Raw genomic sequence first — 25,749 nt, 5'->3', positions numbered from 1 at the left:
CAGGATGCTTAGAGAACTACATTTCCCAGCTGACTCCTGCGCGCGCCCCTACTGGTGCGCTGGGGGCGAGTGCACCGGGCGCTCGCTCCCTGCAGAGTGCTCGTCGCCCGGCTGAGCCTGTGCCAGGGTATGAGGTGGGAGGCGCTAGAAACCACTTAGCTACAGCCAACCGCCCAATGCAGCACTCGCTCGCTCCCCCCACCAGCGGAAGCGCCCGCGGAGCACAATGCAGCACTGAGGCAGCGCCGCGGTGGAGGCTGCAGCTCCTTGGCAGCTGCAGCATCGGCCCGGGCTGGGAGGGGGCGGCTGAGGGGAGCCGGAGGGCTCTGAGCTAGAGAGCCGGACCCGGCAGCCCCGGCATGAGAAGCTGAGCGTCTCGGGCGCGGTAGGCTGACAGCAGCACCATGCAGGCGGCAGCGACTGCGTCCGTGCCCTTCTTGCTGCTCTGCGCCCTGGGGACCTGTCCCCCGGCGCTCTGCGGCCGGGCAGGTAAGTTCGCCACCCTCAGTGGCTTCGGGATGTACCATTTTTCCGGTAGTCTTCGGAGCTCTCGGGCTCATTGAAAAGGGGCACCCCCATTTCTCAAGTGCGCGGGGAGATTTTTTTTTTTTTTTTTAATTTGGAAGGGTGATGAAAAGCGGAGCAAAAATGCATGTATGGGGGCGCGCGGATGCACTAGAAGCCTTGGGTCAAATGCCTGTTTTTCTTAAGAGGACCGGGGAGAATGGGAAAGGGGTACCCTGCCTTTGGGCCCCAATCCTGGATGCTCTCAGATGAGCTGGTCCAAGGTTCTCCAGCTGGTGCCTCTGCGTCCTTCCAGATGGGGTCCGGGAGGGAGGAGGCGGTGGAATTTTCGTGAGGGAGAGATGTAGGACCATGGGAGGGACGAGTGTGGGTCAGAGTCTTTATTTTTGCCTTTTCTCTCCACTCCCTTCTGCCCCCCTCCCTGCCTGGAAGGAGACGCCTCTTTGACGGAGCTGGAAAGGAGGAACGAAAACCGCTTCCTGGAGCGCCAGAGCATCGTGCCTCTGCGCCTCATCTACCGCTCGGGAGGCGAAGACGAAACTCAGCATGACGAGCTCAACACTCGGGTGCGGGGCGACCTCGGCGGCCAGCAGGTGAGAGCGCTGTGCAGGAGGTGTCCTTCGAGCGGCCTGGCCCACCCGCGACCTCACGTTTGCTCTTGGTTGCCCTGGAGACGGGTGACTTGGGTGAAATCAGCGCAATCCTAATGCGAGTCATGCAAAAAGAAGGGGGAAAAGGGACTTAAAAAAAAAAAAAAAATGAACCGAAAGAAGCACTGCTGAGAGCTTTGCTTTGCTCCACGGGAAGTAGGGTACTTTGGGCGGGATACCTCCAGCAGAGCAGTAACCTTAGTGAAGGGGCGGGGAGGGAGTAGACCCTCTCATTTTAGTCAAGCAAAAAACTTGCATAGGGGAGGAGATTATATATGGGCAGGTTTGCGTCATCATTGTTGTTTAATGCTGAAAGCTTAGACTTTGTAATGCAAGATTGGTACTGTAAAAGAATGGGGGGGTGGGACGGGGGAGGCGTTCCTAAGAAACCCAAACTGTAAAAATAAGTTAAACTTAAGTTCTCTGATCACTTAGATTTGTGGAAACCAAAGATTCACCACTACTTTCTACAGAAGGGGTTCCCCCCGCCCCTTTCTTCATTAGTAGCAGTTCTCTTGGTGTAATTAGGGCTGTTTTGTTTATTAAGCATCTAAAATTATTTTAAAAACCTAGCTTATGATTGTATCTGTATTTAGATCAATGTCTCATATCTACAGATATGTTTGAAAATTATTTAGAATTTATCAGCTAATTTTAGTAAATATTTTGGGAGCTGTGTAAGTATTTTTGAATTTATAGCTATAAACCTGGCAGGCAGTTCACCCAATTGTAAGTACATATTAAGGTAGAACTTATTCATGTAGTTGAAATTTTTTTTAAACTTCACTGAAGCAAAGGCAAACTGAACATTTTCACATGCTTAAATATACTCACCAATACTTTAAGATATATCTGAGTGAAGTGATATTTATATTGACTTATCCATATATGTAAACTATGTAAAATTAGAAAAATATTATTTACATCTGAATTTGTAACCAAATGCTTGATTCTGTTAAAATTTTGTCAATTACGATAAGACATTAATCTAAGGACTACTGTAATATCCATCAAAGTTAGATTATTTTAGTAGAAGACATACTATTCCAAGTCATTTTAATGGAGTCTATTATTTAAATTAATGTTTGGTACCTGCCTATTTTCCATTTTGACTTGTTTTCATTGGAAAACTGAAAGAGAAGGGAGCATAGTTTCTTAATCTTATTTTTCAAATAATTAGGAGTATTTTTGTGGAGGAATATTCTCATGCCAATTTGCAACCTTTGATTATAAAAAATATCAAACACACAAAACTAGACAGAATAACATAATGAACCCCCACTTTCAATGTTTAGCAACTGCTGTTTTATCTCTACTCTCTACTTATTCTTTCCCCTTGTGTATTATTTTGAAGCAAAAATTTCAGTAGTATACCCCTGAAAGGTAAGAATTCTTTTAAAACATGTAACCCTGACATTATCGTATTTTAAAATATTAAGAATAATTTCTTACCACTATTGAATAGCGAGTTTTTCCAGAAAAACTTCAAGTATCATATATGTACATGTACATATATGTGTTATGTGTGTATATATATAATATTTTATTTATATTTTATATACACACATATATATTATATATGTAAATATGCGTGTGTGTGTGTGTGTGTGTGTGTGTGTGTGTGTGTATATATATATATATATATATATATATATATATCTCACATTTGTCTATTTGAACAAGGATCCAATTAATGCCTAGAGACCACGATTGGTTTATTTATTTTTTTTTTAGGCTTCTTTTAATGTGTGATTTCCTCTCTCCATTTCTTTGGTTTTTTTTTTTTTTTTTTTTTAATGTTATTTATTAAAGACTTGAAGTCTTTCATCATGTAGTTTCCCACAGTCTGAATTTTGCTGAGATACAGCTGGGCTTTAGAACAAATCACAGAGACTTTCTGGGAGAGGAAGGACAGAAGGAAGCAGAGATACAGAAAAACCACAGGATTGAACCTGGAAACTCTGAGTCTCTGCCTCAATGCTGGTAATGCTGTCTTCAGTAACTTCTGACCTACTGTGTGTTGGTGAAAGACCAACATTTTGAAAAACAAGCCAGTCCTTTTCTCACCATTTATAGGGCACTACTTCTGCAGTTTTTTGATTCATAGACCTGTCCACATTGGTCAGAAAATACCTTGGGTCCCTGCAGATTTTACTTCTTAGAGCAATAAATCTCACAATTGAGAAGAATGACTCTTGACTTTTGGTGAGGTGTGAATAAATTGGTAGAATTTAGGTTAAGCACCATGACTACATTATTAATTCAAGTTAGAAGTGAAAGTTTGTATTGTCATCAAAGTAATTATTACAATTAATTATTATAAGAAATTGTCCCAGTGCTTGGCACATAGGCCACACAATATATTTTTTCTTTTTTCTTAAAAATTTTTTTTTAATTGTAGTTGAACACAATACCTGTATTTTGTTTTGTTTTTATGTCATGCTGAGGATTGAACCCAGTGCCTCACACAGTGCTAGGCAAGTGCTCTACCACTGAGCTACAACTCCAGCCCTCACACAGTATATCTTGATGTCTGCATCACTTGGGGATCCATTGCAGTTCATCATGTTCCTTAAACTACTGCTGAAATCATAGTCAACTAGGACTGCATCTGGCAGTTAGGATTGCAAAGACCTATTTGACATAGGCCAACTTTTACTACAATTAGGAAACTAAGAAGTTTTCTTGCACTTCTGGCGTTTCTAGTTTTCTAAGCGTTGTCGTTGGACCTGAAAAAATAAGTTGGTTTTATACGGATCTTGCTATTTCTTTGGTAATTAAAAGATATCTTTAGGTATCCACAGATATTTTTAGCAATTTTTTATGTGTGTGTGTTGCAGAAATAAAGTCAGGATGACTTTTTTGTGAGCTCACAAAGTTTATATATAGATTTTTCAATTCGTTTATTTAAAAGACATTTATTTACATGGGCTCCTGCTTTGCAGCAATTTTTGTGCAAGGCCCTAGGACTTTACAGATAAAAGACACAGTTCTAGCCTCTAAGGTGTTCACAGACTAGTGGGAAGATGAATGAATGAATAAGCAATTCCTTTTGCCCTTCCCCATGGTTTTCTGGAAGTGATCAAAGATGGCTGTGAAAACAGAGAAGTCCCAGCACTAACCTAAGTAAGCAGTCAGGGTGGGCTTTTTGGAGGGCGCACTGTCTTAGTTGTGTTTTGAGAGGGGAATTAGTAATTGGCTATTTTAAAGGGAGGGAATGGGCACAGCCAACTGAAGGGAGAGCAAGGACATAGGAATGTGAAGTCTGGACTTGTCTTTGTTAACTGCAGATAGTTAAGACTTAAGGGACCAAAGAGACAAAAGAAGAAAGCAGGGAATTGATGCTGTAGCACTTTCCTGATTTACTGAGGAATGTGGACTTAATCCAGTAGGCTGTCCAAGGATTTTAGTAAGGAGCATTAATTGGTTAGATTCATGCTACAGTGGGATGGTCCTGTTTGTTAGAAATGAATACTCTTAATTTCAAAGAGTCAATGAATATGATTATTTACTTTTACTCATTGTTAAATACCAGTTCACATCATCATTAAGCCTCATAAGAACTTAGTTACTAAATATACTGAAAATACTGTATAGGGAGTTAATGTTTGTAAAGCACTTAGGACAATGCTGGGCATATAGTAAGTACTCTGAGTCTGTTAAATAACGTTAACTCCCTCACGCTGCTTGAGTACTATTTAGAAATTTTATGACATCACTGGAATGCAAAATGGTGTCCTAATTACAGGAGTGTAACATTTCCAGAAGTGAGTTACAAATTATCCAGATTTACATGACTGAATTGAACTGATTTGTCCTAGAGAGAACAGACCTAATAGGTCATTTAAATTCAGTTATCACTTAATAAGATCAAGCAATTGACCTATGTATTACTCAATGATTCATAAAACTCATAAGAACTATGACAGAATAAAAACTTTAATTTTATTCTTATTGTGTCCTTGTTTCAGTTTTCAGCCCTAAATGGGAACAATTTTTATTTTGGAAGAGATTTAATTTTAGTTCTGTTTAAATGCTGACAATTTGATGAGTGTGAAATAGTGCTTTTGTTGATGAGTCCATCTTGTAAAACATTTCATTTTTACATAGTCAGTTACTTCAAAGCACATTTTATTTTTTATTCCAAGTGAGATTATTAGCTCATGCTAAAAGCTTATTATTCCATAAAGTCCTAAAAACAGTAGTTAAAATGATTATATTTGACTGTGGGTAACCTTGCTGTCTTCAAGGTTGTCTACTAGTTTGAAGTAATTTCAGTCTTGGAAGATGGCACTAGAATAAAGTAGTCTTTCTTCTGTCTTGAAAGTATTTATGGTGAAAGAATTGCATGTGTTAGATAAAAAGATAGAATTTTTAATTTTTTTAAACTGGTTACCTATTTGGGCAAGATATTGCCTACTTAGTCTCACTGATGATTTGATATTGATAATCTTGTAATTGCTATTTTATAGAATATAAGCACCTTAATGATTACTCTTTTTTTTTTTTTTGCCTGCCAAGCATCACAAATTTATTGTAGCAACAAAGATAGGTTATTTGGTAGTTTATTTTGTTGTGTAGTCACCTTATAAATTATGCATAATTTGTTGTATACTCAAGTGAGTATATTTCTCTACAAATAGCGGACATTATTTTTGTCAGTGAATTAGGCGGGTCACTTTTTTTTTTCTTTCTTCCTTTAGAAAGTGTTGTACCTTCTCAAGTAGTTGGTCAGGTGCCAAGGACATAGCTCTACAATTTATCAGAGTTTTGAAAACCAGTAATGACTGGAGAAAATGCAAGACGATAGCAAGATTGAAAGTAGAAGGTGTTCTCTATTCTGTTTGAATGTATTTTTATATATATACCTAAGCATGGATGAACTGTACTTAAAATTGTGCTGTTTCATTTGGGAGCACTGAGTCAGCTTGACAGTAAATTGTCTGCAATACTGCTTCCCTGGCGGTAAAGGAATCCTAGGAATTACAGCTTTGGTGGTATTTTACAAAGATAGCACAAACATTTTTTTAATTGTATATTTGTTAAACTAAGTAGCTTGATATTGATTAAGGTTTGCTACCAATCAAAACTTTGTTATACTGCCATAAATAGGACAGGAACATTTCACAGTACATTTTGGTTCTCCTACCAACCTTCTTTTCCAAGAAAGTCAAAATCAAAATTATGAAATTTCCTTTAAGTCCTTATTCAAATTTACATAACTAAGTGGAATTGAAGAGTCCTAGAGAGAAGAGACATTGTAAGTCATCTAACCTAATTTAGGAATTACTTTGTTTCTGCTCTGTGAGATCCCAATTTGTATACATTTTTTTTGTTATCTTTGAAATTCTATCTAGTAATTTTAGTGTGCACAAAAGGAACCAGTTTTCATCACTTCTTAACTGCTACACATGGAAAACTATAAATGACTCTATGAGCTTTTGGGTTGATAAAATTTGTTCCTAGTTTTATTTACTTTCTCATATGGCAAAGAATGCCAATTTTACCAATTAGAGTCTGTTTTGGATGTACATGGAGAGAGACTGTCTTTTTAATCTCGACACACTGAGAACAGGAACCTGTAAGGTCAGTATTGTTTAACAGTTCTGTGTTAGTCAGCTTTGCATTGCTGTGACCAAAATACCTGACAAGAACAATTAAAGGAGAAAAAAGGTTATTTGGGCTCATAGTTTCAGTGGTTGTGTCCATGGTCAACTGGCTCCTTTGCTCTGGGCTAAGGAAAGTTGCTTATCTCCCTAAAAGCAGAGAGGACAGAGAGAAGGAGGGGCCAGAGGGATAAGATCTAATCTCCAACTCCCAGTGACCCAACTCCTCCAGCCACACCTAACTGCCTATAGCTACCACCCAGTACAGTAGTTTTTCCAAATTATTAATCTATAAAATGGATCAATCCACTGATTAGGTTATAGTTCTCATAATCATTCCACCTCTGAACATTCCTGCATAAACACAGGAGCTTTGGGGGCAAACCTCATATCCAAACCAAAGGAAAAGAAGATGTTCATAAAAATGGGGTGGGGAGAGAAAAGGAAGGAACCTTGAGGGGAATGATGGAAGGTAGAAGGAAAAATAAATCAGGAAAAGAGAAAAATACTTGTAATAGAATTTCTATATTTGTTATACACTAAAAATTTAATATGTAGTAATTTATGTGGTGACTTTATGTGCCAAATAGTCTTCTTAGTGCTTGATGGACATGAACTCATCCCATTCTCAAAAAAATCACTTATGATAGGTTAATAACTTATCTGTGAAATCACAAAGCTGAGAGGGGATTTGAACTCAAGGATTTCAACTCCAGTGCACTGGTTATATGATCAACCACTGTGCTAGACTGGCCGGTGGTAGAGGGCCACTGACAGTTCTTCAGATGTTATTCAAGACATTTGGATGTCTTTGGCAATGGGATCAAAGATTCCTTATATTAATTCAATTAGAACAACATATTTCTTGCAGTACTTGAAATACACACACACACACACATACATTGAAGTTTCATTCATTTTACAACTTTAATATATGTATATATAATAATATGTATGTATGTGTATATATAAAAAGTTGTATTATATATAAAGTTTTCAAGCTAGTACAAGTGGAAAATTCAGAGATATTTGACATTTAGAAGGTGAAAAATAACCTCTTTAAAGACGTGTAAATATTCGATGGTTACATTCTTTGATTAAAAATCAACGTTTTTGGTATTCAGCAGTCAACACCAAAGTTATATGTACTCTTTTGTGGTCACAGTTTCATAAACAGAAACTTTAAATGCTAAACAGGGATTCACATTCCTATATCCTTCATCAAAAGAAAAGGTACAAAATATGTTTTGTGGCTTTATAGAATTAGAAGCTGGAAGGTCCCAAATGTCAAGTCATCCAGGTCACAGAGATACATAGCCTTAACCAAAAAATGATAGGTTCTGTGAATATCTAATTGGATGTGTTTAGTTTGGTAATAAAAGCACTAGAAAGAAAAATAGAAAGAGTTGAAAAAATAAGAATTAACTTTTTTAAAAAAAATATTTTTTAGATGTTGATAAACATTTATTTTTTTCATTAATTTATATGCAGTGCTGAGAATCGAGCCCAGTGCCTCACACATGCTAGGCAAGCACTCTACCACTGAGTCACAACCCCAGCCCAAGGATTAACATTTACCAGCTACCAGACACTATGGGAGTGATTTCCATGTATAATCTCTCATTATGAAATAGACACTATTATATCCATTTTAAAAATGAGGAAGCTGGGGCTGGGGTTATGGCTCAGAGGTAGAGTGCTCACCTGGCATTTGTGAGGAACTGGGTTTGATCCTCAGCACCACATAAATATAAAATGTGTTCAGCTATAATTAAGAAATAAATATTTTTTAAAAATGAGGAAACTGAGGCTTAGAAGCTAATTAAACTGCTCAAGGTCATAAAGCTAGAAAATGGTAGAATTGTAAAAAGACTCTCAAAGAAAATGTTAGAAATCAACATCAAATAATCTTTTTGTAAAATCTTTGCAACTTAATATTTCTCATTCATCTCTATGTTAGAACATTCTTAAATAAATAACGTTATTTATTTAAGAAACTGTTGACCCTGCCCAGGACTCTTTGGCTAACTTGCAATTATATTACACATAATTAAAATAGAGTTCAACATGCTATATTTTTAAGATATAAATACGTCATGTAGAACATGACTTTAGACTTCTTGCTGCCCTTTACTTCTGATTACATCATTTGAATTCCTTTTAAGATAGAAATATGTTTTGTTGTTCCCAGCACAAGCTATTATATGTAACTTGATTTTGAAAATAAAACTCAAAATGCTGTACCATGATCCAGAAATAATCAGTAGTTCTAAGTGGTAAGAGAAGGAATAAGGAATTTCCTCATTCCTCTTGCCCCCAAATCAATTAGTTGTCTGCATTGAAGAGATTTTTCAGGATCATATGTATCAGCAAGGGTAAACAAAGACTTTTCTTCTCCTTTTTAAAAATTTATTTTGTACCAGGGGATTTTAGCACTTAGCCAGAGTTGCCCTTTTTGTTGCATTTTTTTTTGTCCGAGATCGTTAGATAACACTTTGAAGATGAGAAATCAATGATACTTTTCTTGAGATAGGTCTTGAGAGCTCTCATTTTGCAATGGTTTTAAAATTTCTTACCCGAGGCAACGGAACTCCGGGGTGACAGTTTTGTTAGACCACATATTCTCTTGGCACTGCCTCATCTCTCTAGCCTTTACCTTTAGTGGGTCAATTTCTCTTCAGATTTTTTTTTTTCCAGTTCACCTTTAAAATAGGCTTGTTGGAGAGAAATTTCCTTCATATCCTCCACTAGTAAGTTTAGGTGTTGGGGCCAGGCTGCTACAGGAATTTTTGCTATTCCTGGTCATAGTGCAAACTTTTCTCTAAGGAGTTTCTCTTTCCTTGGATTAAACAGCAAGATGCTGCAGAGGGAGCTGCTACTTGACAGAACCTGATCCTGAAGGTTTCCTTAAATTCTCTAGTGGTTTTATAATGCATTTAGAATATCCAGTCAGGGGGAAGTCTATCCAGGTTCCCAGCTGTGGATCCTCAGCAGGCATAAGGGAAGTCAAGGTTATGCCCCACCTGATGCTATTAACTAGTGTAGACTGAAGAGTAGGGAAGGATCATCAGAATCTGAGCAGGCTTTGGCCAAAGGCTCAGGGAAATCGCAGATCAGTTATGAGAGAAGATACTAGTCCTACTGTGCTGGGCCAATCCAGGACCTCCTGTCTGAACTAGAGAGAGCACTACCTAAAAGAGTCTGAGGGACTTTCTGATTTTTAATCTTAACCATTTAGGATTTAGTGGTTGGTTCCACTTTTGATCCATGTTATAGGTTTTTTAAAAGGAAACTTGTCTTTAGCCAGACTTGCTCTGATGGTCCCTGGGATTGCGTTAATTTCCCCATGAATTTTAAGTGTTTTGTTCAAAGGGAAAGAAACGGAATTATTCAGCATAATGGTAAATTTGAAAATGCATATGTTAAAAAAATTCCCAGCATTCTCATTCAATGCTCCCTAAAGTGTTTTTTTTTTAATATTTAGTTTTTAGTTGTCGTTGGACACAATACCTTTATTTTATTTATTTATATGAGGTGCTGAAGACTGAACCCAGGGCCCCGCACGTGTTAGGCAAGCACTTTACCGCTGAGCCACAACACCAGCTCCTCCCTAAAGTTTTTCCTAGAATACCCATGGAAGTATTCCTAACTACTACTAAGTTGCAATTCATGCCAAATTCACCTTGAAAAGAACTCATAATCTTTGGGGGGGCGGGGAAAGGCTGGAAAGAAAAGTATTCAACTCAATAATTACAAATTTTCAAAACTCCAATTTATAAAGACTCTCCATTACTTCAACATACATTTATTTAACAAATACTACACACCATTGAAAATAGCCTATTGCTCCTTTGAAGCTCCTTTCCTCCTTCCTTTTCCCTCTTTCCTCCTCCAGTGTCCTTTCTTTCTTTCTTTCTTAATTATCCTTCTCTTACTCCTCCTTCCTCTTACTCCTCCTCTTAGTTGGTCTTATTAAAGTTCTGCAGGGTGTGGGAGAGGGATTTAAGGGGCCCATTCTACTCCCTCTTATGTAATTCAGACTCTAGACACTGTGCCTTTCCTGAGTTGGGAGATGAAGCCTAAATCAATTTCCTTACTCATGCAGGAATTTTTTTTATTTAATGTTTTTTTAGTTGTAGTTGAACTCAATACCTTTATTTTATTTGTTTATTTTTATGTGGTGCTGAGGATCGAGCCCAGCACCTCGAACATATGTGCTAGGTGAGTGCTCTACCGCTGAGTCACAATCCCAGCCCCAGGAGTTTTTGATTCTCTAAAAATTAAACTAAATTTGTATAAAATGAGCAGCAGAATAGCATGTGGTATTTGTTAAATGTATGATGTATGAATGAAAAGTCTTTGTAAACTGGAGTTTGGAAAGATTTAATTATTTAATTGGATATTTTTGGTATCAGTCTTTGCCGCAGAGTGAATAATTTTCAAGGTGAGTTTGGTATACCCTGCAGCTTATCAGAGTTAGGAATACTTTGATGTGTGTTCCAGAAAATCTTTAGGTATTGTTTAATGAGAACACTGGGTAATTTTTAAAACAAATGCATTTTCATAGTTACCATTATGGCAAACACTTTAGCTATTGTTTCTTATGAAAAGTTTTTATTGACTTTGATAGAAATGTAAATATTATTGAAGATGATGAAAATTTGACTCAGGACTAAAAAAATTATTCTTACTTTTTATGATCCTGTATGGATGGTTAATATGTAATTAGGACATTGCTTTCTAAGTTATTTCCTCATAAAAGTGCCTTTTAAGTTGGACAGATACTGAGTGGGGTGGGTAGGTAGAGGAAATTCATGTTTGTTGTCACCAAAGGTGGAACCATTTCTGAATGAGTAGGTAACTAGAGGTAAGACTATTTTAAAATCACAGTGTACATTTTTGTTGACTCTCAGGATGCCTTAAGGTAAAGGGGGGGGGTGGATACTGATTTTGAAATACTAAGAATTCTTATTTGATGTAATTTCCGAGATAAGTTGAGCACAGTGTTCTTATAGTTCTTAATGATCTTGCATAGACAATGTTCTCCTGAGTAATGAAGAAAAGCACCATTAATTTGTAATTTAAACCAGTTTAATTTGAAATCACTGATGATGAGTTGTTTAAATGTTCTGATTGTGAAATCTTGGAGTTTACAGTTGTAGAGTATTGGGGTAAAAGTATTTTAATTTAGTTGCACAGAAAAACATGGAATGTAGTTATGGACCCTCATCTGCATTTTTATTTCTTCCCATCATTGAGTGCAGACAGCCTTATATGCAACAAATAGTCAACAAACAAATGTTGGCTGAATGGGATAGTTTATGCCGTGCCATGTAGAGGGCCTTGTTCCATTTTTGTGCTCTCAGATGCCTGATGTTATATTAGACTTTCCCTGGTTAGTTATTTCTTTATTTTGCTCTTCATCTCTTTATTCCTCACCTCTCAGTAAGGCTCTGTCACTCTTGTGTAGTCCTTTTCCATTTGTCATTTTCCTGTGAACATAACTTCTTATTTCCTCTGACCTTTGGTTTATTTTGTATTTTTCCCCCACTCTATTTCTGTCAAGTGTCTCTTTTTCTCTTAGCAACTGAAGTAAAAACAAGTCTCCAGAAGGTTATTTACATTCAGTGTTGGGAACCATCCCTGTTGCACAATGCTGGACTTAACTTATTTTGGAATTTGGAAAATGTGTTATAGTTCAACAAGCTTTCCATTTTACTACTTACCTTTAAATCATATTTTGTGTGCTTTTTTCTTTTTCTTTGATTCCCCTTGCCCCTTATTTATTCTCTTCATTGGGTATGGATTGAAGTGTCCATTCTGTTCTTCACTGCTGAAATAATCTCCTTTCTAATTAAAAAAAAAAATCTCATTGCAGCTAATCCCCTGGGTTTAAGTTTTGAGTTATTTTGAGTTATGTACCTAGTCTATCCTCCTCACTTGGTGAGCATGACACTTCTCAGAGGCTTCAATGGTGTTCCATTGCTACAGGATAGTGATCCATTGCCACCCTGGTACAGGGTGCATATTTAGGATAAAGGAATGACAGGCATTTTTACACATATACTAAAAGTAGAACTTGTATCATAGGCTTGGCATAAAATTGTGTATGCTTATGTGTGTGTTAGGGGAGGGGCCTGGGGCACTTACAACATGGGTGTTACTAGATTGTGACCCTATGACATAGACTGCAATCTTGGCGTGTGTTTGGTCATTTGTATTCACCATTGTTTATTCATTGCTTAGTATTGTGCCTGACCTACAGATATTAAATATTTATGGTCTGTTTTATTTCAATTTTCTGTCTCAAAGATGCAGAAAAAAGTTTTCTGTAATCATTTATGTTAGTGATTTTATTTACTTTGGAGGTATTTCCCATAGTTATAATACCTCTTTCCAAATGGAATATTCAAATCTTTTGTTGGGATGGGGTGAAGAGAAGCATGGTGCTCCTTCCACCTGTGCCTAATCTCTGAACTCTTTTTCCCTCTTTCCCTCACATATTCCTGTTGGTCCAGCAGAGATGCTGAGTCTTTAGTATGCCCAGATTCTGTGGGGATCCTTGGATAGTGAGTGTCTGCACTGATGTAGCTGTCCCTCTTTTTGGAATCTGAGGCAGGGTTTATTAGGAAAGGCAGGGCCATGGTGATAAGAGGAGAGAGACTGCCAGAAAAAGTGGCAGGAACTTGGACCATGATTGGCATACTGACATTCCACCACCTAACGCTGCCTTGCTGTCTCCCAGCAACTTTAATCACTGTGACAAAATCATCCGTGTCAGTTTATAGCCCAGTCTCTCCTAACAAAAATAAATCCTAGATGTTTAACCTTTGTGTGTGATTTTATTCACCAGGCTTTGTCATTTGCTGCCTGGAGCTGCATTTTCTTTAAGACAATGATGTGTGTCTACTGAGAGAGTGACATATAGTATTCCTGATGGACCTGAATTCATATGACATATTCAGCCAATGATTTCCCTTAATATTTATTTCTTATTTTTTAAACTGTGATACTGAATTAAGGACAACATCTTCTTTTATTTCTAAGCCCCATATAACTGTTGCCTAATGTTTAAGTTTTTCTAGTTTTTATCTTTCTTTTATGGACTAACAAGTTAATGTAAAATATTTTTATTATTTATGTGAATTAATTAAGTCAATTATAATGCTATTTTATAGTTTTATAATATAAAAATACTATATAATAAAATATTTATATTAGATATTTGTTAATTATAAATTTTCCTTATAATATTAATTGATGGTATAAGCTAATATAAAACATTTTCTATTTTAAAATATTTCTTGGGAGGTTACCCATATGGGATTCTGGGAAATCTCTATGCTTATAAAAGATCTGTACATGCTGACTTAAATCTGAATAAAGCACCAGTAAAGAATAGTCCTTTTGGGGCTGGATCGTGGCTCAGTGGTAGAGCACTCGCCTAGAATGTGTGTAGGCCCTGGGTTCAATCCTCAGCACCACATATAAATGAAAGTATTGTGTGCAACTACAACTAAAAAATAAATAAATATTAAAAAAAGAATAGTCCTTTTAGTATAAGTAGTTTTAACCATGTATATCACAGTATAAATAAGGGTCTATATTAAGGACTTGTTCTAGGGAAGAGGCCCCACATCAAAAGTTGAAGATCAGGAAGTTGTCTGACAGCAAAGAACTCTGAAACTGTTTTCATGACTTCAGCCGACTTAGTGTAATCTCAGGAATAAAAAATTCATGTTTTACTTATGTGTATTTAAAAAAATAGCTTTATTGATATATAATTTGCATACCATAGAATTTATCCACTTAAAAATATCTACAATTCAAAGATTTTTGTTGTATTCAGAGATTGTGCAACAATCACTACAATTTCAAAGCATTTTTATTACCTTAGAAAGAAATCCCATACCAACCTCCCCTGTAAATAGCACCTGTAGGCAAACAGTAATCTACTTTTTGTCTCTATAGATTTGCCTGTCTTAGACATTTATATAAGTGGAATCATGCACTCTCTGGTCTTTTGTAACTGGCTTCTTTCACTTAGCATAATACTTTCAAATTTCATCTATATCGTAGCTTGCATCAGTAGTACTTCAGTCCTTTCAATTACTGAATAACATCCCATTATTTATTCATTCATCTTGATGGACATCTGGGTTCTTTCCATTCTTTGACCATCATGAATGACACAGTTATAAACATTTCTGTAAAAGTTTTGTGTGGATGTGGGGACAGACGGACAGACACACACACATACACACACACCCAAAATCAAAATATGTGTCATGAAACAGATCTTACCCGTATTATATGCAGTAGAATACTTTTCATTCTACTCCATTCTGTTTCATTTTCTAAAATATCCTGATCATGGTACATTAAAGTGATTTCAGAAGCTCTTCTGTGAAAACCAAGATTGCCTTGTATTTGAAATGTACTTATGCAAACAATAATGATTTTATGTTGTTTTTTTAAAATAGTTTATTGATATATAATTTGCATACATAAAATTCATCCTTCTAACTGCAATCCAGTGTTTTTTAATACAGCTTTAATAAAACTTACAGTTATTCACAATACATTGTTTTTTTTCCTTTCTGTCTGGCATCCTCTTTTTTTTTTTTAAATATATTTTTTAGTTGGAGATGTACACAATACCTTTATTTATTTGTTTATTTTTATGTGTTGCTGGGGATTGAACCCAGTGCCTCACACTCTATGACTCTGACTGAGCCACAACCCCAGCCCTGGCTTCCTCTTTTTATCATCATATTGTTGTTGATGCCATTATAAACTAGTTGTGCTCTTACATCCATTTATTCAGCTTCTTTATTTTATTTCTATGTGGTGCTGAGGATCCAACCCAGGGCCATGCACATGCTAGGTGAGTGCTCTACCGCTGAGCCACAACCACAGACCTACCAGCCACAATCACAGACCCACCTTATTCAGCTTCTTATTAACACGACTCTCTGTCTCGTGTTGGGGTAGCCTTCAGCTCCATGGAAGAACTTCCCTTTTCTTGTAGTGGATTTTCATATTTAATAAATATTTCAACACTTAATCAATCAACCATGTGTTCCTGAGTTTCCAACAGTTTTCAACAAACATTCTTTCCAAAATCTGTTATTCCAAAGTTAGTTGTTTGTATAATTTCTCTTTCTCAAGAAATAATTAGGTTAGAAGAAGTCCGTATGCTTTTATTTTTAGCATCATATGTTCATAGCAGAAAGTGTTCAAGAAAAAAAAAGCTCAAGTGCAAATAGTCTGAGAGTATTGTTGCTGATTCTGGTGGTAGTGATGGTGGTGGTGGTGGGGGGGGGAGAGGATTCATGGGACATCTCTTCTTCATCAGGCCATTGGGTCAGTTTTAGTCCCAACTTGATGAGAAAAACAGCTATACTTTCCTGTGCACCTTTGGCCCTTTGTACAGTTGTGTATTTCAGTTATGTTCAAGCTATTAATCATGCCTTTTTATAGCTTCTGTTCTCTGCAGTGTGTTTTCACTAGAACTAGAGATTCTTGAATTCTCTTTTCGTCGTCCAATTTGAATAATGAAGGAACTGAGGGGATTGGCAAATATTTAATAGGTCTTGATTCTTGTTCCTTTTCTTATAAGGTCTAAAACTTGCCAGCTCTGTAATTAAAAATTTTCTATTTTTTTTTTTAATTTCTTCAGGTTAAGACTCAAAAACTGTTTTGGTCAATCTGATGCAGTGTGTGTGTGTGTGTGTGTGTAAGGGGGGATAATTATTTCCTGTAATTTACTTTAGTTCATTCCACAAATATTTGTTGAGGGCCACTATGTGACAGGCATTGTCATTGGTCCTTGGGATACATCAGTGAATAAAAAAAAAAAACCCTTTATTTATTCTGTGGCCCATATTCTAGCAGATAAACAGAAACATATTAAATGATGAATTATACAGAATGTTAGCAGGTATTAAGGACTAAGAAAAATAAAAAAATAAAAATAAAAAAAAATACAGCAGGATTAGGAGTGTAGGGAAGTATGAGGGCAGGGATTGTACTTTTTTTTTTGCCCCCAATGCTGGGGCTTGAACCCAAGGTCTTATGCATGCTAGGCAAGCATTCTACTAGTACACTACATCTCAGGACTTGGGTTGTTATTTTTAATAGGGTAGTTCGTTAGGCCAGAGAAGATCACATTGAGAAAAATACTTGAAGGAGGTGGGGAATGAGCCCTGTGAGTATTTGAGGAAGAGCATTTCAGGGAGAGAGAAAAACCAGTTTGATGGCCCCAGGGCCAGAGTGTGTCAAGAATTAATAACAACTTGACTACTCCAAAGAAAATTAATGATAAAGGTCTTATTGGAAACTGTACTTGTGGGGAAACATTGGAATCATCTATACCTGTGGCAGTATTTTTGGTTTCTTCCTGTAATTTCAAAATATTGGCTTGTTTCACCAAGGAAGACCATGTAGATTTTCACTGTGGTGTCTGCATTTTAATTCATATTCCTCCTCTTTCCACAGTCTCACAATGCAATTCATTTGCGTCTTTCTTTGCAAGACAGTATTACTTTTGTATTTTTAGCACATACATGGTTATAGATTACTCTTTTTTGTGTGGTTGGTGGGTATTTTTAGTACCAACCTTCCATAAAGCAGCAGATACTTTCTGCTATGCCTCAGAGATGAGCCGCATACCTCCAAACCATCTCTGAACATATCCTGTTTCGCAAATGGAGCAAATAGCCCTAAATTACATTAAGACAGGGTTTTGTTAGCTAAGAGGAAAAATAAGATGATGCAGCATTGGAACAGAATACAAATGGATGTTGAGAAACTGTTTCAAGAACCTTATAAAGTAGGCTCAACAATCTTTGTTCAAAATACTTTTGAGTTAGATGTTCGTTTCCTCATAAGTAGGAGGAAGAATGAATCATATAACTCTTTGAAGCTCCCTAAAGCTCAGAGTTCCATCCTTTCCCCTCTGTACTGTGGATAATGCATATTTCAAGTTATGTGGCCAAATGACTACCAAACTCACTAAAAAATGTTGGCTGAATAAGATTAACACACGAATCAATGCAGGTCAGAAGTTTCTAAGGAGAATAAGTAGATTCTTTTAAGCATATACCTGTAAGGGTCGAATTCTAAATGACAGCGGCAGTGTTTACAACTGCTGGAGAAGTAACTAATCAAGAATCCAATAAAATAGTTTAACTGTAGGAAAGCAACCTTTATATTAGTCCTGAGAAATATTTCCCATTTTTAGCTAAGTACTGTTTGCAGATTAACTATTCTCATATTGTTGTTAGATAACAGTTGTTGGAGTTGTTTTGAATTTATAAGTGACCACATACTTTGTGTCACAGAAGGTGCCAGTTATTGGGAAGGCAGTCATACTTGGTACTGGGTTGAGGGTAGAAAGTGGTATAGCTGAAGGGCATGAAACTCAATAGGGAGGGATAGAGGAATTGTCACCTGAAGGTAACCAAGGAAGCAAGAACAATTCTGACTCCTGATTACAACAAGAAATTCTGTTCACACAGGCTTTGACTTCTGAAGGGTAACGTCCCTAACATCTACGGAGCTAGACCATTCTATGTACTTTACATCTATTCAATCTTCATAGAAATCCTCAGAGGTTGGTACTCTTGTTGCTATTTAATGAATACAGAAACTGAGGCACAGAGAGCTAAATAACTTGCCCAAGATTATTTAGCTCAGCAAGGAATCGAGCTAAGATTTAAACAAGGAATCTGGCTAGAGAATGTAACATTTTGACTACTGTGCTCTCCAGCTTTTCTTAAGTTATCATTGCAGTTTAAAACAGAGGGAAATCCTTTTGAACAAAACACTTTAGCAATGGACTAGCCTTCTGCAACAATAGCAGGTCTTTCCAGACAGAATAAATCTGTGGGTAGGATCTTATCTTCTTTGGAGTCTACTTTGACTCTCCTGGAGTCCGGTACATACAGCAGGGGTTCAGGCTTGGTGGGGAGAGGTGTAGAGCCCTCTGGGGAGGCCAGAGAAGGACAAAGAGGACAGCTTGGTGGCAGTTTGCTGAGGATGCTGGTCTGGGGAACATTTGAGTCAGAAGTCCTTGCCAAGAGGCAGCTTCCCAAAAACCCAGTGGGGGTGGTTCAGAAAGACGACCTACACACTTTTGAGAAGTGAATAGATACTCTCGGTGGGGGGAGTGTTAAAATAAATGAAAAGTGACCTCCATGAGGTTTTATTCATTTGCCTCAAAGCAACAACTAGTTTTAAAAAAGAATCATAAAACACAGAAAGAAAACTGTGCTTGGCTTTTTTTCCTTTTTAAGGAAATCAAGATGTCGTATAAGAATCCTTTCTTTAACTCAGCATGTCAAAAACACGGAGGACTCATTAAACTGCCCTCATTTGCCCCCAGGAGAGGCAAGAACTAGAGAGTTTAGTTTATTCGTCTTTGTTTGAAAACACATCAAGAGCACAGAGACCTGGGTCACATATAGGACAGACAGAAAACAGTTGTAGGCGCCTGTGTGCATGCAGTTTTGTGAAGACTGAGTGAATAAGCAGAGGAAGAAAAGGAGACTCTGATCTCCCTTGTGTCTCCAGAGTGCCACCATTCTGCCCTAAAGAGTAATGACTCCTTAGGATTTTATTTATCTATTCTTTCTGTTTTTGGTACTGTGGGGGATCAAATTTTGTCAGCCTTTGACAGAAAATATTTTCTATTAAGAGTTGAGTTCACCACTGGGCACAGTGGCACATGCCCGTAATCCCAATGGATTGGGAGGCTGAGGCAGAAGGATCTCAGTTCAAAGCCAGCCTTAGCAAAAGTGAGGCACTAAGCAACTCAGCGAGACCCTGTCTCTAAATAAAATATGAAAAAGGTTGGGGATGTGGCTCAGTGATCCAATTACCCCTGGGTTCAATCCCTGGTACCCCCCGCCCCCCTCCGCCCCCCCGAAAAAGACTTCATGCTAGTGAAGAAAACAATGGTGAGTGTTTAGTCACTCACCATTTTTGCTGCTGTGATTGAAAGACCTGGCCAGAACAAATGTAGAGGAGGAAAAATTTATTTAGGGCTCACAGTTTCAGAGGTCTCAGTAAGTGGCTATAAGTGGCTGGCTCCATTTCTTAGGGCTCAATGTGAGGCAGAATATCTTGGTGGAAGAGTGTGGCAAAGGGAAGCAGCTCACATGATGGTCAGGCAACAAAGAGAGAGACTTTACTTGCTATATACCAAATAGCCATGCCCGCAATGTCCTACCTACTCCACCCATCCCCTACCAGCCTTCAGTTACTACTCAGTTAATCCCTATTAGGGGATTAATTCACTGGTTGGGTTAAGGTTATCACAACCCAATCTCTGAACCTTCTTGCATTGTCTCACAGGTGAGCACTGGGGGGACACCTCGCAGTCAAACCATAACAATGAGAATAATCATTTGATTTCCTTTTTGTATTCAAATATGAGGTTGTAACAAATAGAAATCTCTAAGAGTATGGGATTTTCTCACTTGTCTGAAGTATTTCAGAGCTAAGTGTAAGTCTGCATCTGATTCTGATTTTATATCACTGGATATAATTATCATGTCTTAGGTCTAAAGATCAGTGAGGATCTCTATTCTACCTCCTTCATTTAGAGCATCAGTTCTATTACTGGCTGTTCAGAGTTGGACTCATTTGACTACAAAATTTGCTTGTTTCAAATAGTAATATTCTTCCTAGTTGTAGTTAACTATAAGCTTTTGCTGCCATAATGTATGCACCTGTGCACATGTACACACAAGCATTATTGGTTGTACAATGGATAAGGTAAACTGATTTCTAGAGTTTTTCTGTGTCTCATAATAGCATTTCTTTCTTTCAGAGATGATTAAGAATGAGAGTATCCACATATCAAGAAATAAATAAAATTTAAAACTTCATCAACAACGAATAAAAATGTTTAAAAAAAAGAATGAGAGTATTTTAAAAAAAACTTCACTTTTTTAGTGTTTAGTGCTAAGATTTAGATACAACTCCATATAACTATATATGACATGACCTTTTTATGACGGGATAATAGGGCTCTAGCTTCATTGAATAATGGAAGTATAACTAAAATTACTATTTAGAATCTCCATTATCTTTATCAAACAGAATAACTTCCTTATTTTGATACTTCTTAAGAGTTTTTCCTTGTAAAATTTTTGAAAAAATTATTCTTATTGATTCTATTTAGATTAATATGTTTTTTAGGTAGAATCCCTGAAAAAGACTATGTACCAAGTACATGTAAAATAATTTTCTTATTTGGTGTTTATTTTCTCTCCACCATGCATCATGGCCAAAATTCTTTCAAGTTTTTTGTAATATAAGGGCAAGGAGTTACACTTAAAAGCATTTAGAGATGCCAGCTAGTAGTATGTGGCCACCCATTAATTAAAAACTCGGGGTACTGATTTATGTCATACTTCATTTTAATAGCTTCTAGCTATGTTCTAACCTGTGGGTGCATTAAAAAAAAAAAAAAAAGCTCCTTTGTTTAAGACAAGGTTTTCTCAGAGCTGGCTGGTAATCTGATCTCCCTCTCCCCAATCTCTTCCTCCCACCCCTCTTCTTGTGAATATCCTTTACATTAGAGACCAGTCGCTTTTTCTTCTTCAGCAGAGGTTTTGCTGTTAGAATATTTTACTTAGATTATTTCCTGACGGTGTTCTTGGAAAACTTTTGCAACAACTGACATGTTAGTCAAGAAAGAATGTGGTCCTTTTAAAGTTTGTTGTATGTACATGTATAAGCAAAAAGTTCTAGAATTAGAAAGTTCTAGTTCTAGGAGAGAAAAAGTCTTCTAACCTAATGTGAATTTTGTTTCCCGAAGAAAATGCTATGGAATCTGTACAAGCCTGCTGTTCATCATGGCATTTTGTTCAGTGGTATTTCTGATTTTTCTTTCTGTACATGCTTCGCGTTGGCCCTTTAGTGGAAGTGAGCCTTCACTCTCAGACACCTCTGATATCTGTAAGCAAGATGAAATCAAGTAAGCAAAGAAAGATCCATTGACATAACAGGACTGGGTGAAGTAAGTCTTGATGTGAACAACTCACCATTCTTAATTTTATTCTTTGGACTTGGCCTATTTCTGATGTTGCCTCCAGGACAGATTGTGACCCAGCTGGCAGAGACAATTCTGATTCCCAAGTCTGCTTTTAAAATTGTATGATTTAGTGCTAAGCTGAATAGTTATTCATTGGAGAGTATGGTAGTTTAACCACTCATTTTCCCTCCTCTACTTTTTTTTTTTTAACCTGTCTTTACTTAGCTTTTTGTACTTTTGTATTCTCTGCAACAAGCTTTTTTATGCTCTTTTCACTGTAAACAAAAGTTTAAAAGTATTTTTCTCACAGCATTGTATAATTATGACTATTTTCAGTTCACATATGGGGACAAGATGAAGCATAGAAAGTTTTCATAACTCCACTCAAATATCTAGTCAATAGCAGGGCCGGAAAGAGCTCTCAGTGTGTTTCTCCCAGGCCTTTGCTGTACTAAGGAAGGGTATCAGTTTCCCAGGGTTGATTCATCTGAGAGATTTTTTTTGTGTGTGTGTGTGCTGATTTCCTTGCATCCAAGTATTGGGGTTCTTTATACTCAGATTTAATTACAGCTCAACATAACTACATATTTCACTGTTCTCAAGCCACTAAGTATCTTAAAGTCTGCTTTGACTTTCAGGATTATGTGAGTAAGCATTTTTTTGTTCAGGCCTTAAATTGAAGCCCTAGTAATGGGCAGTTAATGGCCAAGATGATGGAGAGACTGATTTATCAGAAGATAACTGAAGCATAAATAGGTAATGAGGCTGCCTGACTTCCTGAATGGAGATGAGAAAATAGGCGCTAGTGTCAGTGTTGGCATTCTCTCTCCACTTCTGGCTCATTGGAGCAGGGGCCACTGGAAAGAAGGGGCATTGGCAGCCAGGAAATCACAGAATCTTGGGCTTTTAGTCCCCTCAGAACTGGAAATTTGGCAAAGCAAATTCAGGGAATGTCTCTTAAGAACTCATCTTGTTCAAGGAAAACCAATTTTTATAGTATGTGTGGCTTTATGTAGGTATATCCTGGGTACTAAGATCTATACAACATAATTTTTGTTTTGGGGCAATATGTCCCCAAACAAAGGCAATAGATTTTTGTTTACATCAATTATAAGGTTTTGGGGGTTTTTTGTTTGTTTTTTTGCATTAACTAAAGTCAATAGCAAGAACTGAAACTTGGAGGATAAGTTGGAGAATGAGTTCTACTAGGTGAGAATTCCATGAGAATTGGTCGTACTTTACACTAACATGGATAGCTCTTTAGAGAATACCATGGGAATTCCAATTTCTCTCTCTCTCTCTCTCTCTCTCTCAAAAAGTACAATGTGTGTGTCTCTGGGAGACACTATGCTAAGGTCCTTATAGAGATGTTTGAAAACCTATTGGTCCTCAATTAATCTATCTGGGAAAGTCATCATAGTAAATTACTTTTTCCTCCTTTTGGCTTTCTCTCACTACCTTACCCCCCACAACTTTTAAAAATATTTTTTTTTTAGTTGTAAATGGATACAGTACTTTTATTTTATTTTTTAAATTTTTATGTGGTGCTGGGGATTAGCATGCCTCTTGTATGCTAGGCAAGCGCTCTACTACTGAGCCACAACCCTGGCCCTCCCTCTCCCCTTTAACAAACAAACAAAAAAAGAAGAAGAAAAAAGAAAAAATGAGACTTTTTCTGTTTTGGTGAACTCAACAACAAATTTAGGTAGTAAATTGTAAAAAAAAAAAAAAAAAAAAAAAAAAAACAAGATGCAGAAGATCAGGCAAACTTGTGAGAAATATGAGGACTTCAGTAAGTAGATCAACTGTTTTCAAAGTTAAACACATTTGATCATAAATAGCGAAGAAGAGGTCAGAAACTATTGTTTACTGAATATATACCATTGCAAAGACCTTTATATCCATTTCCTATTTCTTTTAGGATAAAGAGTAAATTTCTTAGGTTGTTTTGGGATGGGGGCTTTTCAATTCATAACCATACCCTAGAATCTCATGGGTGGCTTTTTAAAAGACATTGATGCCTGGGATTCACTCCAGATCCACCAAATTAATCAGAATCTGTAAATTGTGGGTCACTGCATTAGTACGTTAAAAACAAAAATATTATAAGCAAGTCCAGCATGCAGCCAGGATTGAGAACGGTTGGTTCAGAAGTTCTTTAATGTCTATAGTTTGATCATCACAATAGATGCCTCATTTTTGCTCCCCTCAGAAATTTAGCATTTTCATAGTTTCCTGATTGGGGTTCTGTCGTAATGGGCAAAAGTTGTGACTTATGCATTTGAGGGGGAGAAATAAAGAATGTTCATGCACTTCTGCCTTTTCAATGCTTATTCATTCAAATCACTCAATACAATTTCACTTAATAGGTTCTTTTTTTTTTTTTAAGAGAGAGAGAATTTTTAATATATATTTTTTATTTTTGGTGAACACAATATCTTAATTTTATTTTTATGTGGTGCTGAGGATCGAATCCAGTGCCCCACGCATGCCAGGCGAGCGCGCTACTGCTTGAACCAGATCCCCAGCCCACTCAATAGGTTCTTAATCAAGAAAATGACAATCCTTAATGCTAGGCACTGCAATAGATGTAATCAATTCACAGCAAACAACTCTAGATTAATTCTAAGCACTACAAACACAATGTCATTGACAGACATTGCCTCTGCGTGCTAAGCTCAAGTGTCAGATCAAAAGTCTCAAGCCTTAGGCTTTAAGTCCAGCAGATGAACACTCACTCAGACTCTGGTGATCAGTGCAGGAACCAGGTCAGGTTTCTCCTGGGGTGGAGCTGACAGCCCGCTGATTGAGGAGAGGGTTGTAGGGAGAAGTTGTGGCTCTCACCAGGGTCAACATGTGGCTGTAGAGTTTGAGAGCAAGAGGCAGATGTAAGAAGACGCAGAGGATCAAGCAAATGATGAGAGGAGTTGGGAAGTCAGTCCAGGTCCTCATCAGGCTCTCCAGCACGAGGGCATCAGTGTCGGCTGGCTGAATGTCTGTTCATTTGCTCCCTCATTTATACTAAATTTTGGGGCTTCTGACCACCCTTTTGATCCCTATCAGCTGCCATTGGGTTTCTCAGTGATGTCATTTGCCCTGAGATTAAAGCATCTGGTTGGTGGTCCCCACCTTGATTTTTTCACCTTTCTCCCTTATGGGGTGAGGGCAACATGCCAGAGACTTCAGGATGGGAAAAAGTGACTTATTTATGCCTGAGGGCCATACTGGAGGGCTCTGTTAGTTGTGCCTGGTGAGACTGCAGGTTTCAAACTGGAGTTTAAAATGGAGTTGCTTAAGCTAAAGCCTAAGGCCTCAGGCCATCCTTATAGCTAAATTGTTCCTTTTAACTGGAGTGCTTATCTCTGCAGTTAGTCTGAGGGGACCAACTCTTCCTTCTCTAACCCTACAGTTGGGCTGCTGTTGTATTTTGTACCTACATACCTATATTGCACTTATACATATTTTGTAATAATTTGTTAATAGCTTCCCTTTTTAACTATGTGAGTGTCCTGGGTGTGGAGACCTTGTATAACTGTTCCTCTATCCCTGGGGCATGGGCAGATCTCTACAAAGGCAGAATGGACTTATTTGTAACTTATTTGTTACAACATATCTACAAAGTGTATCATTATTTTAGCTCTTCAGAGATGAGGACCTTCAGTGCAAAACATCAAACATCTAGCCCCAGATAATTCTACTTGTAAATGGAAAATCCAGAATTCAAACCCAATTTAGCTCTTTGAAGTTCATTCTTTAAAGACTGTGGTTTTGTTTTGTTTCTTTTTGTTTTAAATACCCCACTGCCAGGAGCTTTTCTGGTTTTTGTAATAGTAATGCAGATGGTTGAATTTTGAAGAACAGTTGAGCTAAAGATAATGTGTAAATTAGATGCAATATATGGTAGAGATTATGAAAACTATAG

The 25,749-nt window shown here is 37.3% G+C and overlaps 1 protein-coding gene across 7 annotated transcripts in view; it reads left to right on the top strand.

The window, feature by feature from the left end:
- Nucleotides 1-224: 224 nt before the first annotated feature.
- Nucleotides 225-25,749, top strand: part of Adam22 (ADAM metallopeptidase domain 22) — a 229,243-nt gene continuing 203,718 nt past the window's right edge. For 2 of the 7 annotated variants that reach the window (XM_071612104.1, XM_071612133.1), the window contains exons 1-2: nucleotides 226-489; nucleotides 958-1,118. In XM_071612104.1, the coding sequence (XP_071468205.1) occupies nucleotides 405-489; nucleotides 958-1,118 (246 nt within the window). In that variant the 5' untranslated portion in view covers nucleotides 226-404. Of the gene's footprint in view, nucleotides 490-957; nucleotides 1,119-25,749 lie in introns of all 7 variants that reach the window. The other 5 variants (XM_027956111.2, XM_027956109.2, XM_071612119.1 and 2 more) reach the window with 3 other exon arrangements.

Source organism: Marmota flaviventris, chromosome 1, assembly GCF_047511675.1.
Source record: "Marmota flaviventris isolate mMarFla1 chromosome 1, mMarFla1.hap1, whole genome shotgun sequence".
Lineage (NCBI taxonomy): Eukaryota > Metazoa > Chordata > Mammalia > Rodentia > Sciuridae > Marmota > Marmota flaviventris.
The sequence above is the reverse complement of the archived record's forward strand: the minus strand, read 5'-3'. Positions and strand labels throughout refer to the sequence as shown.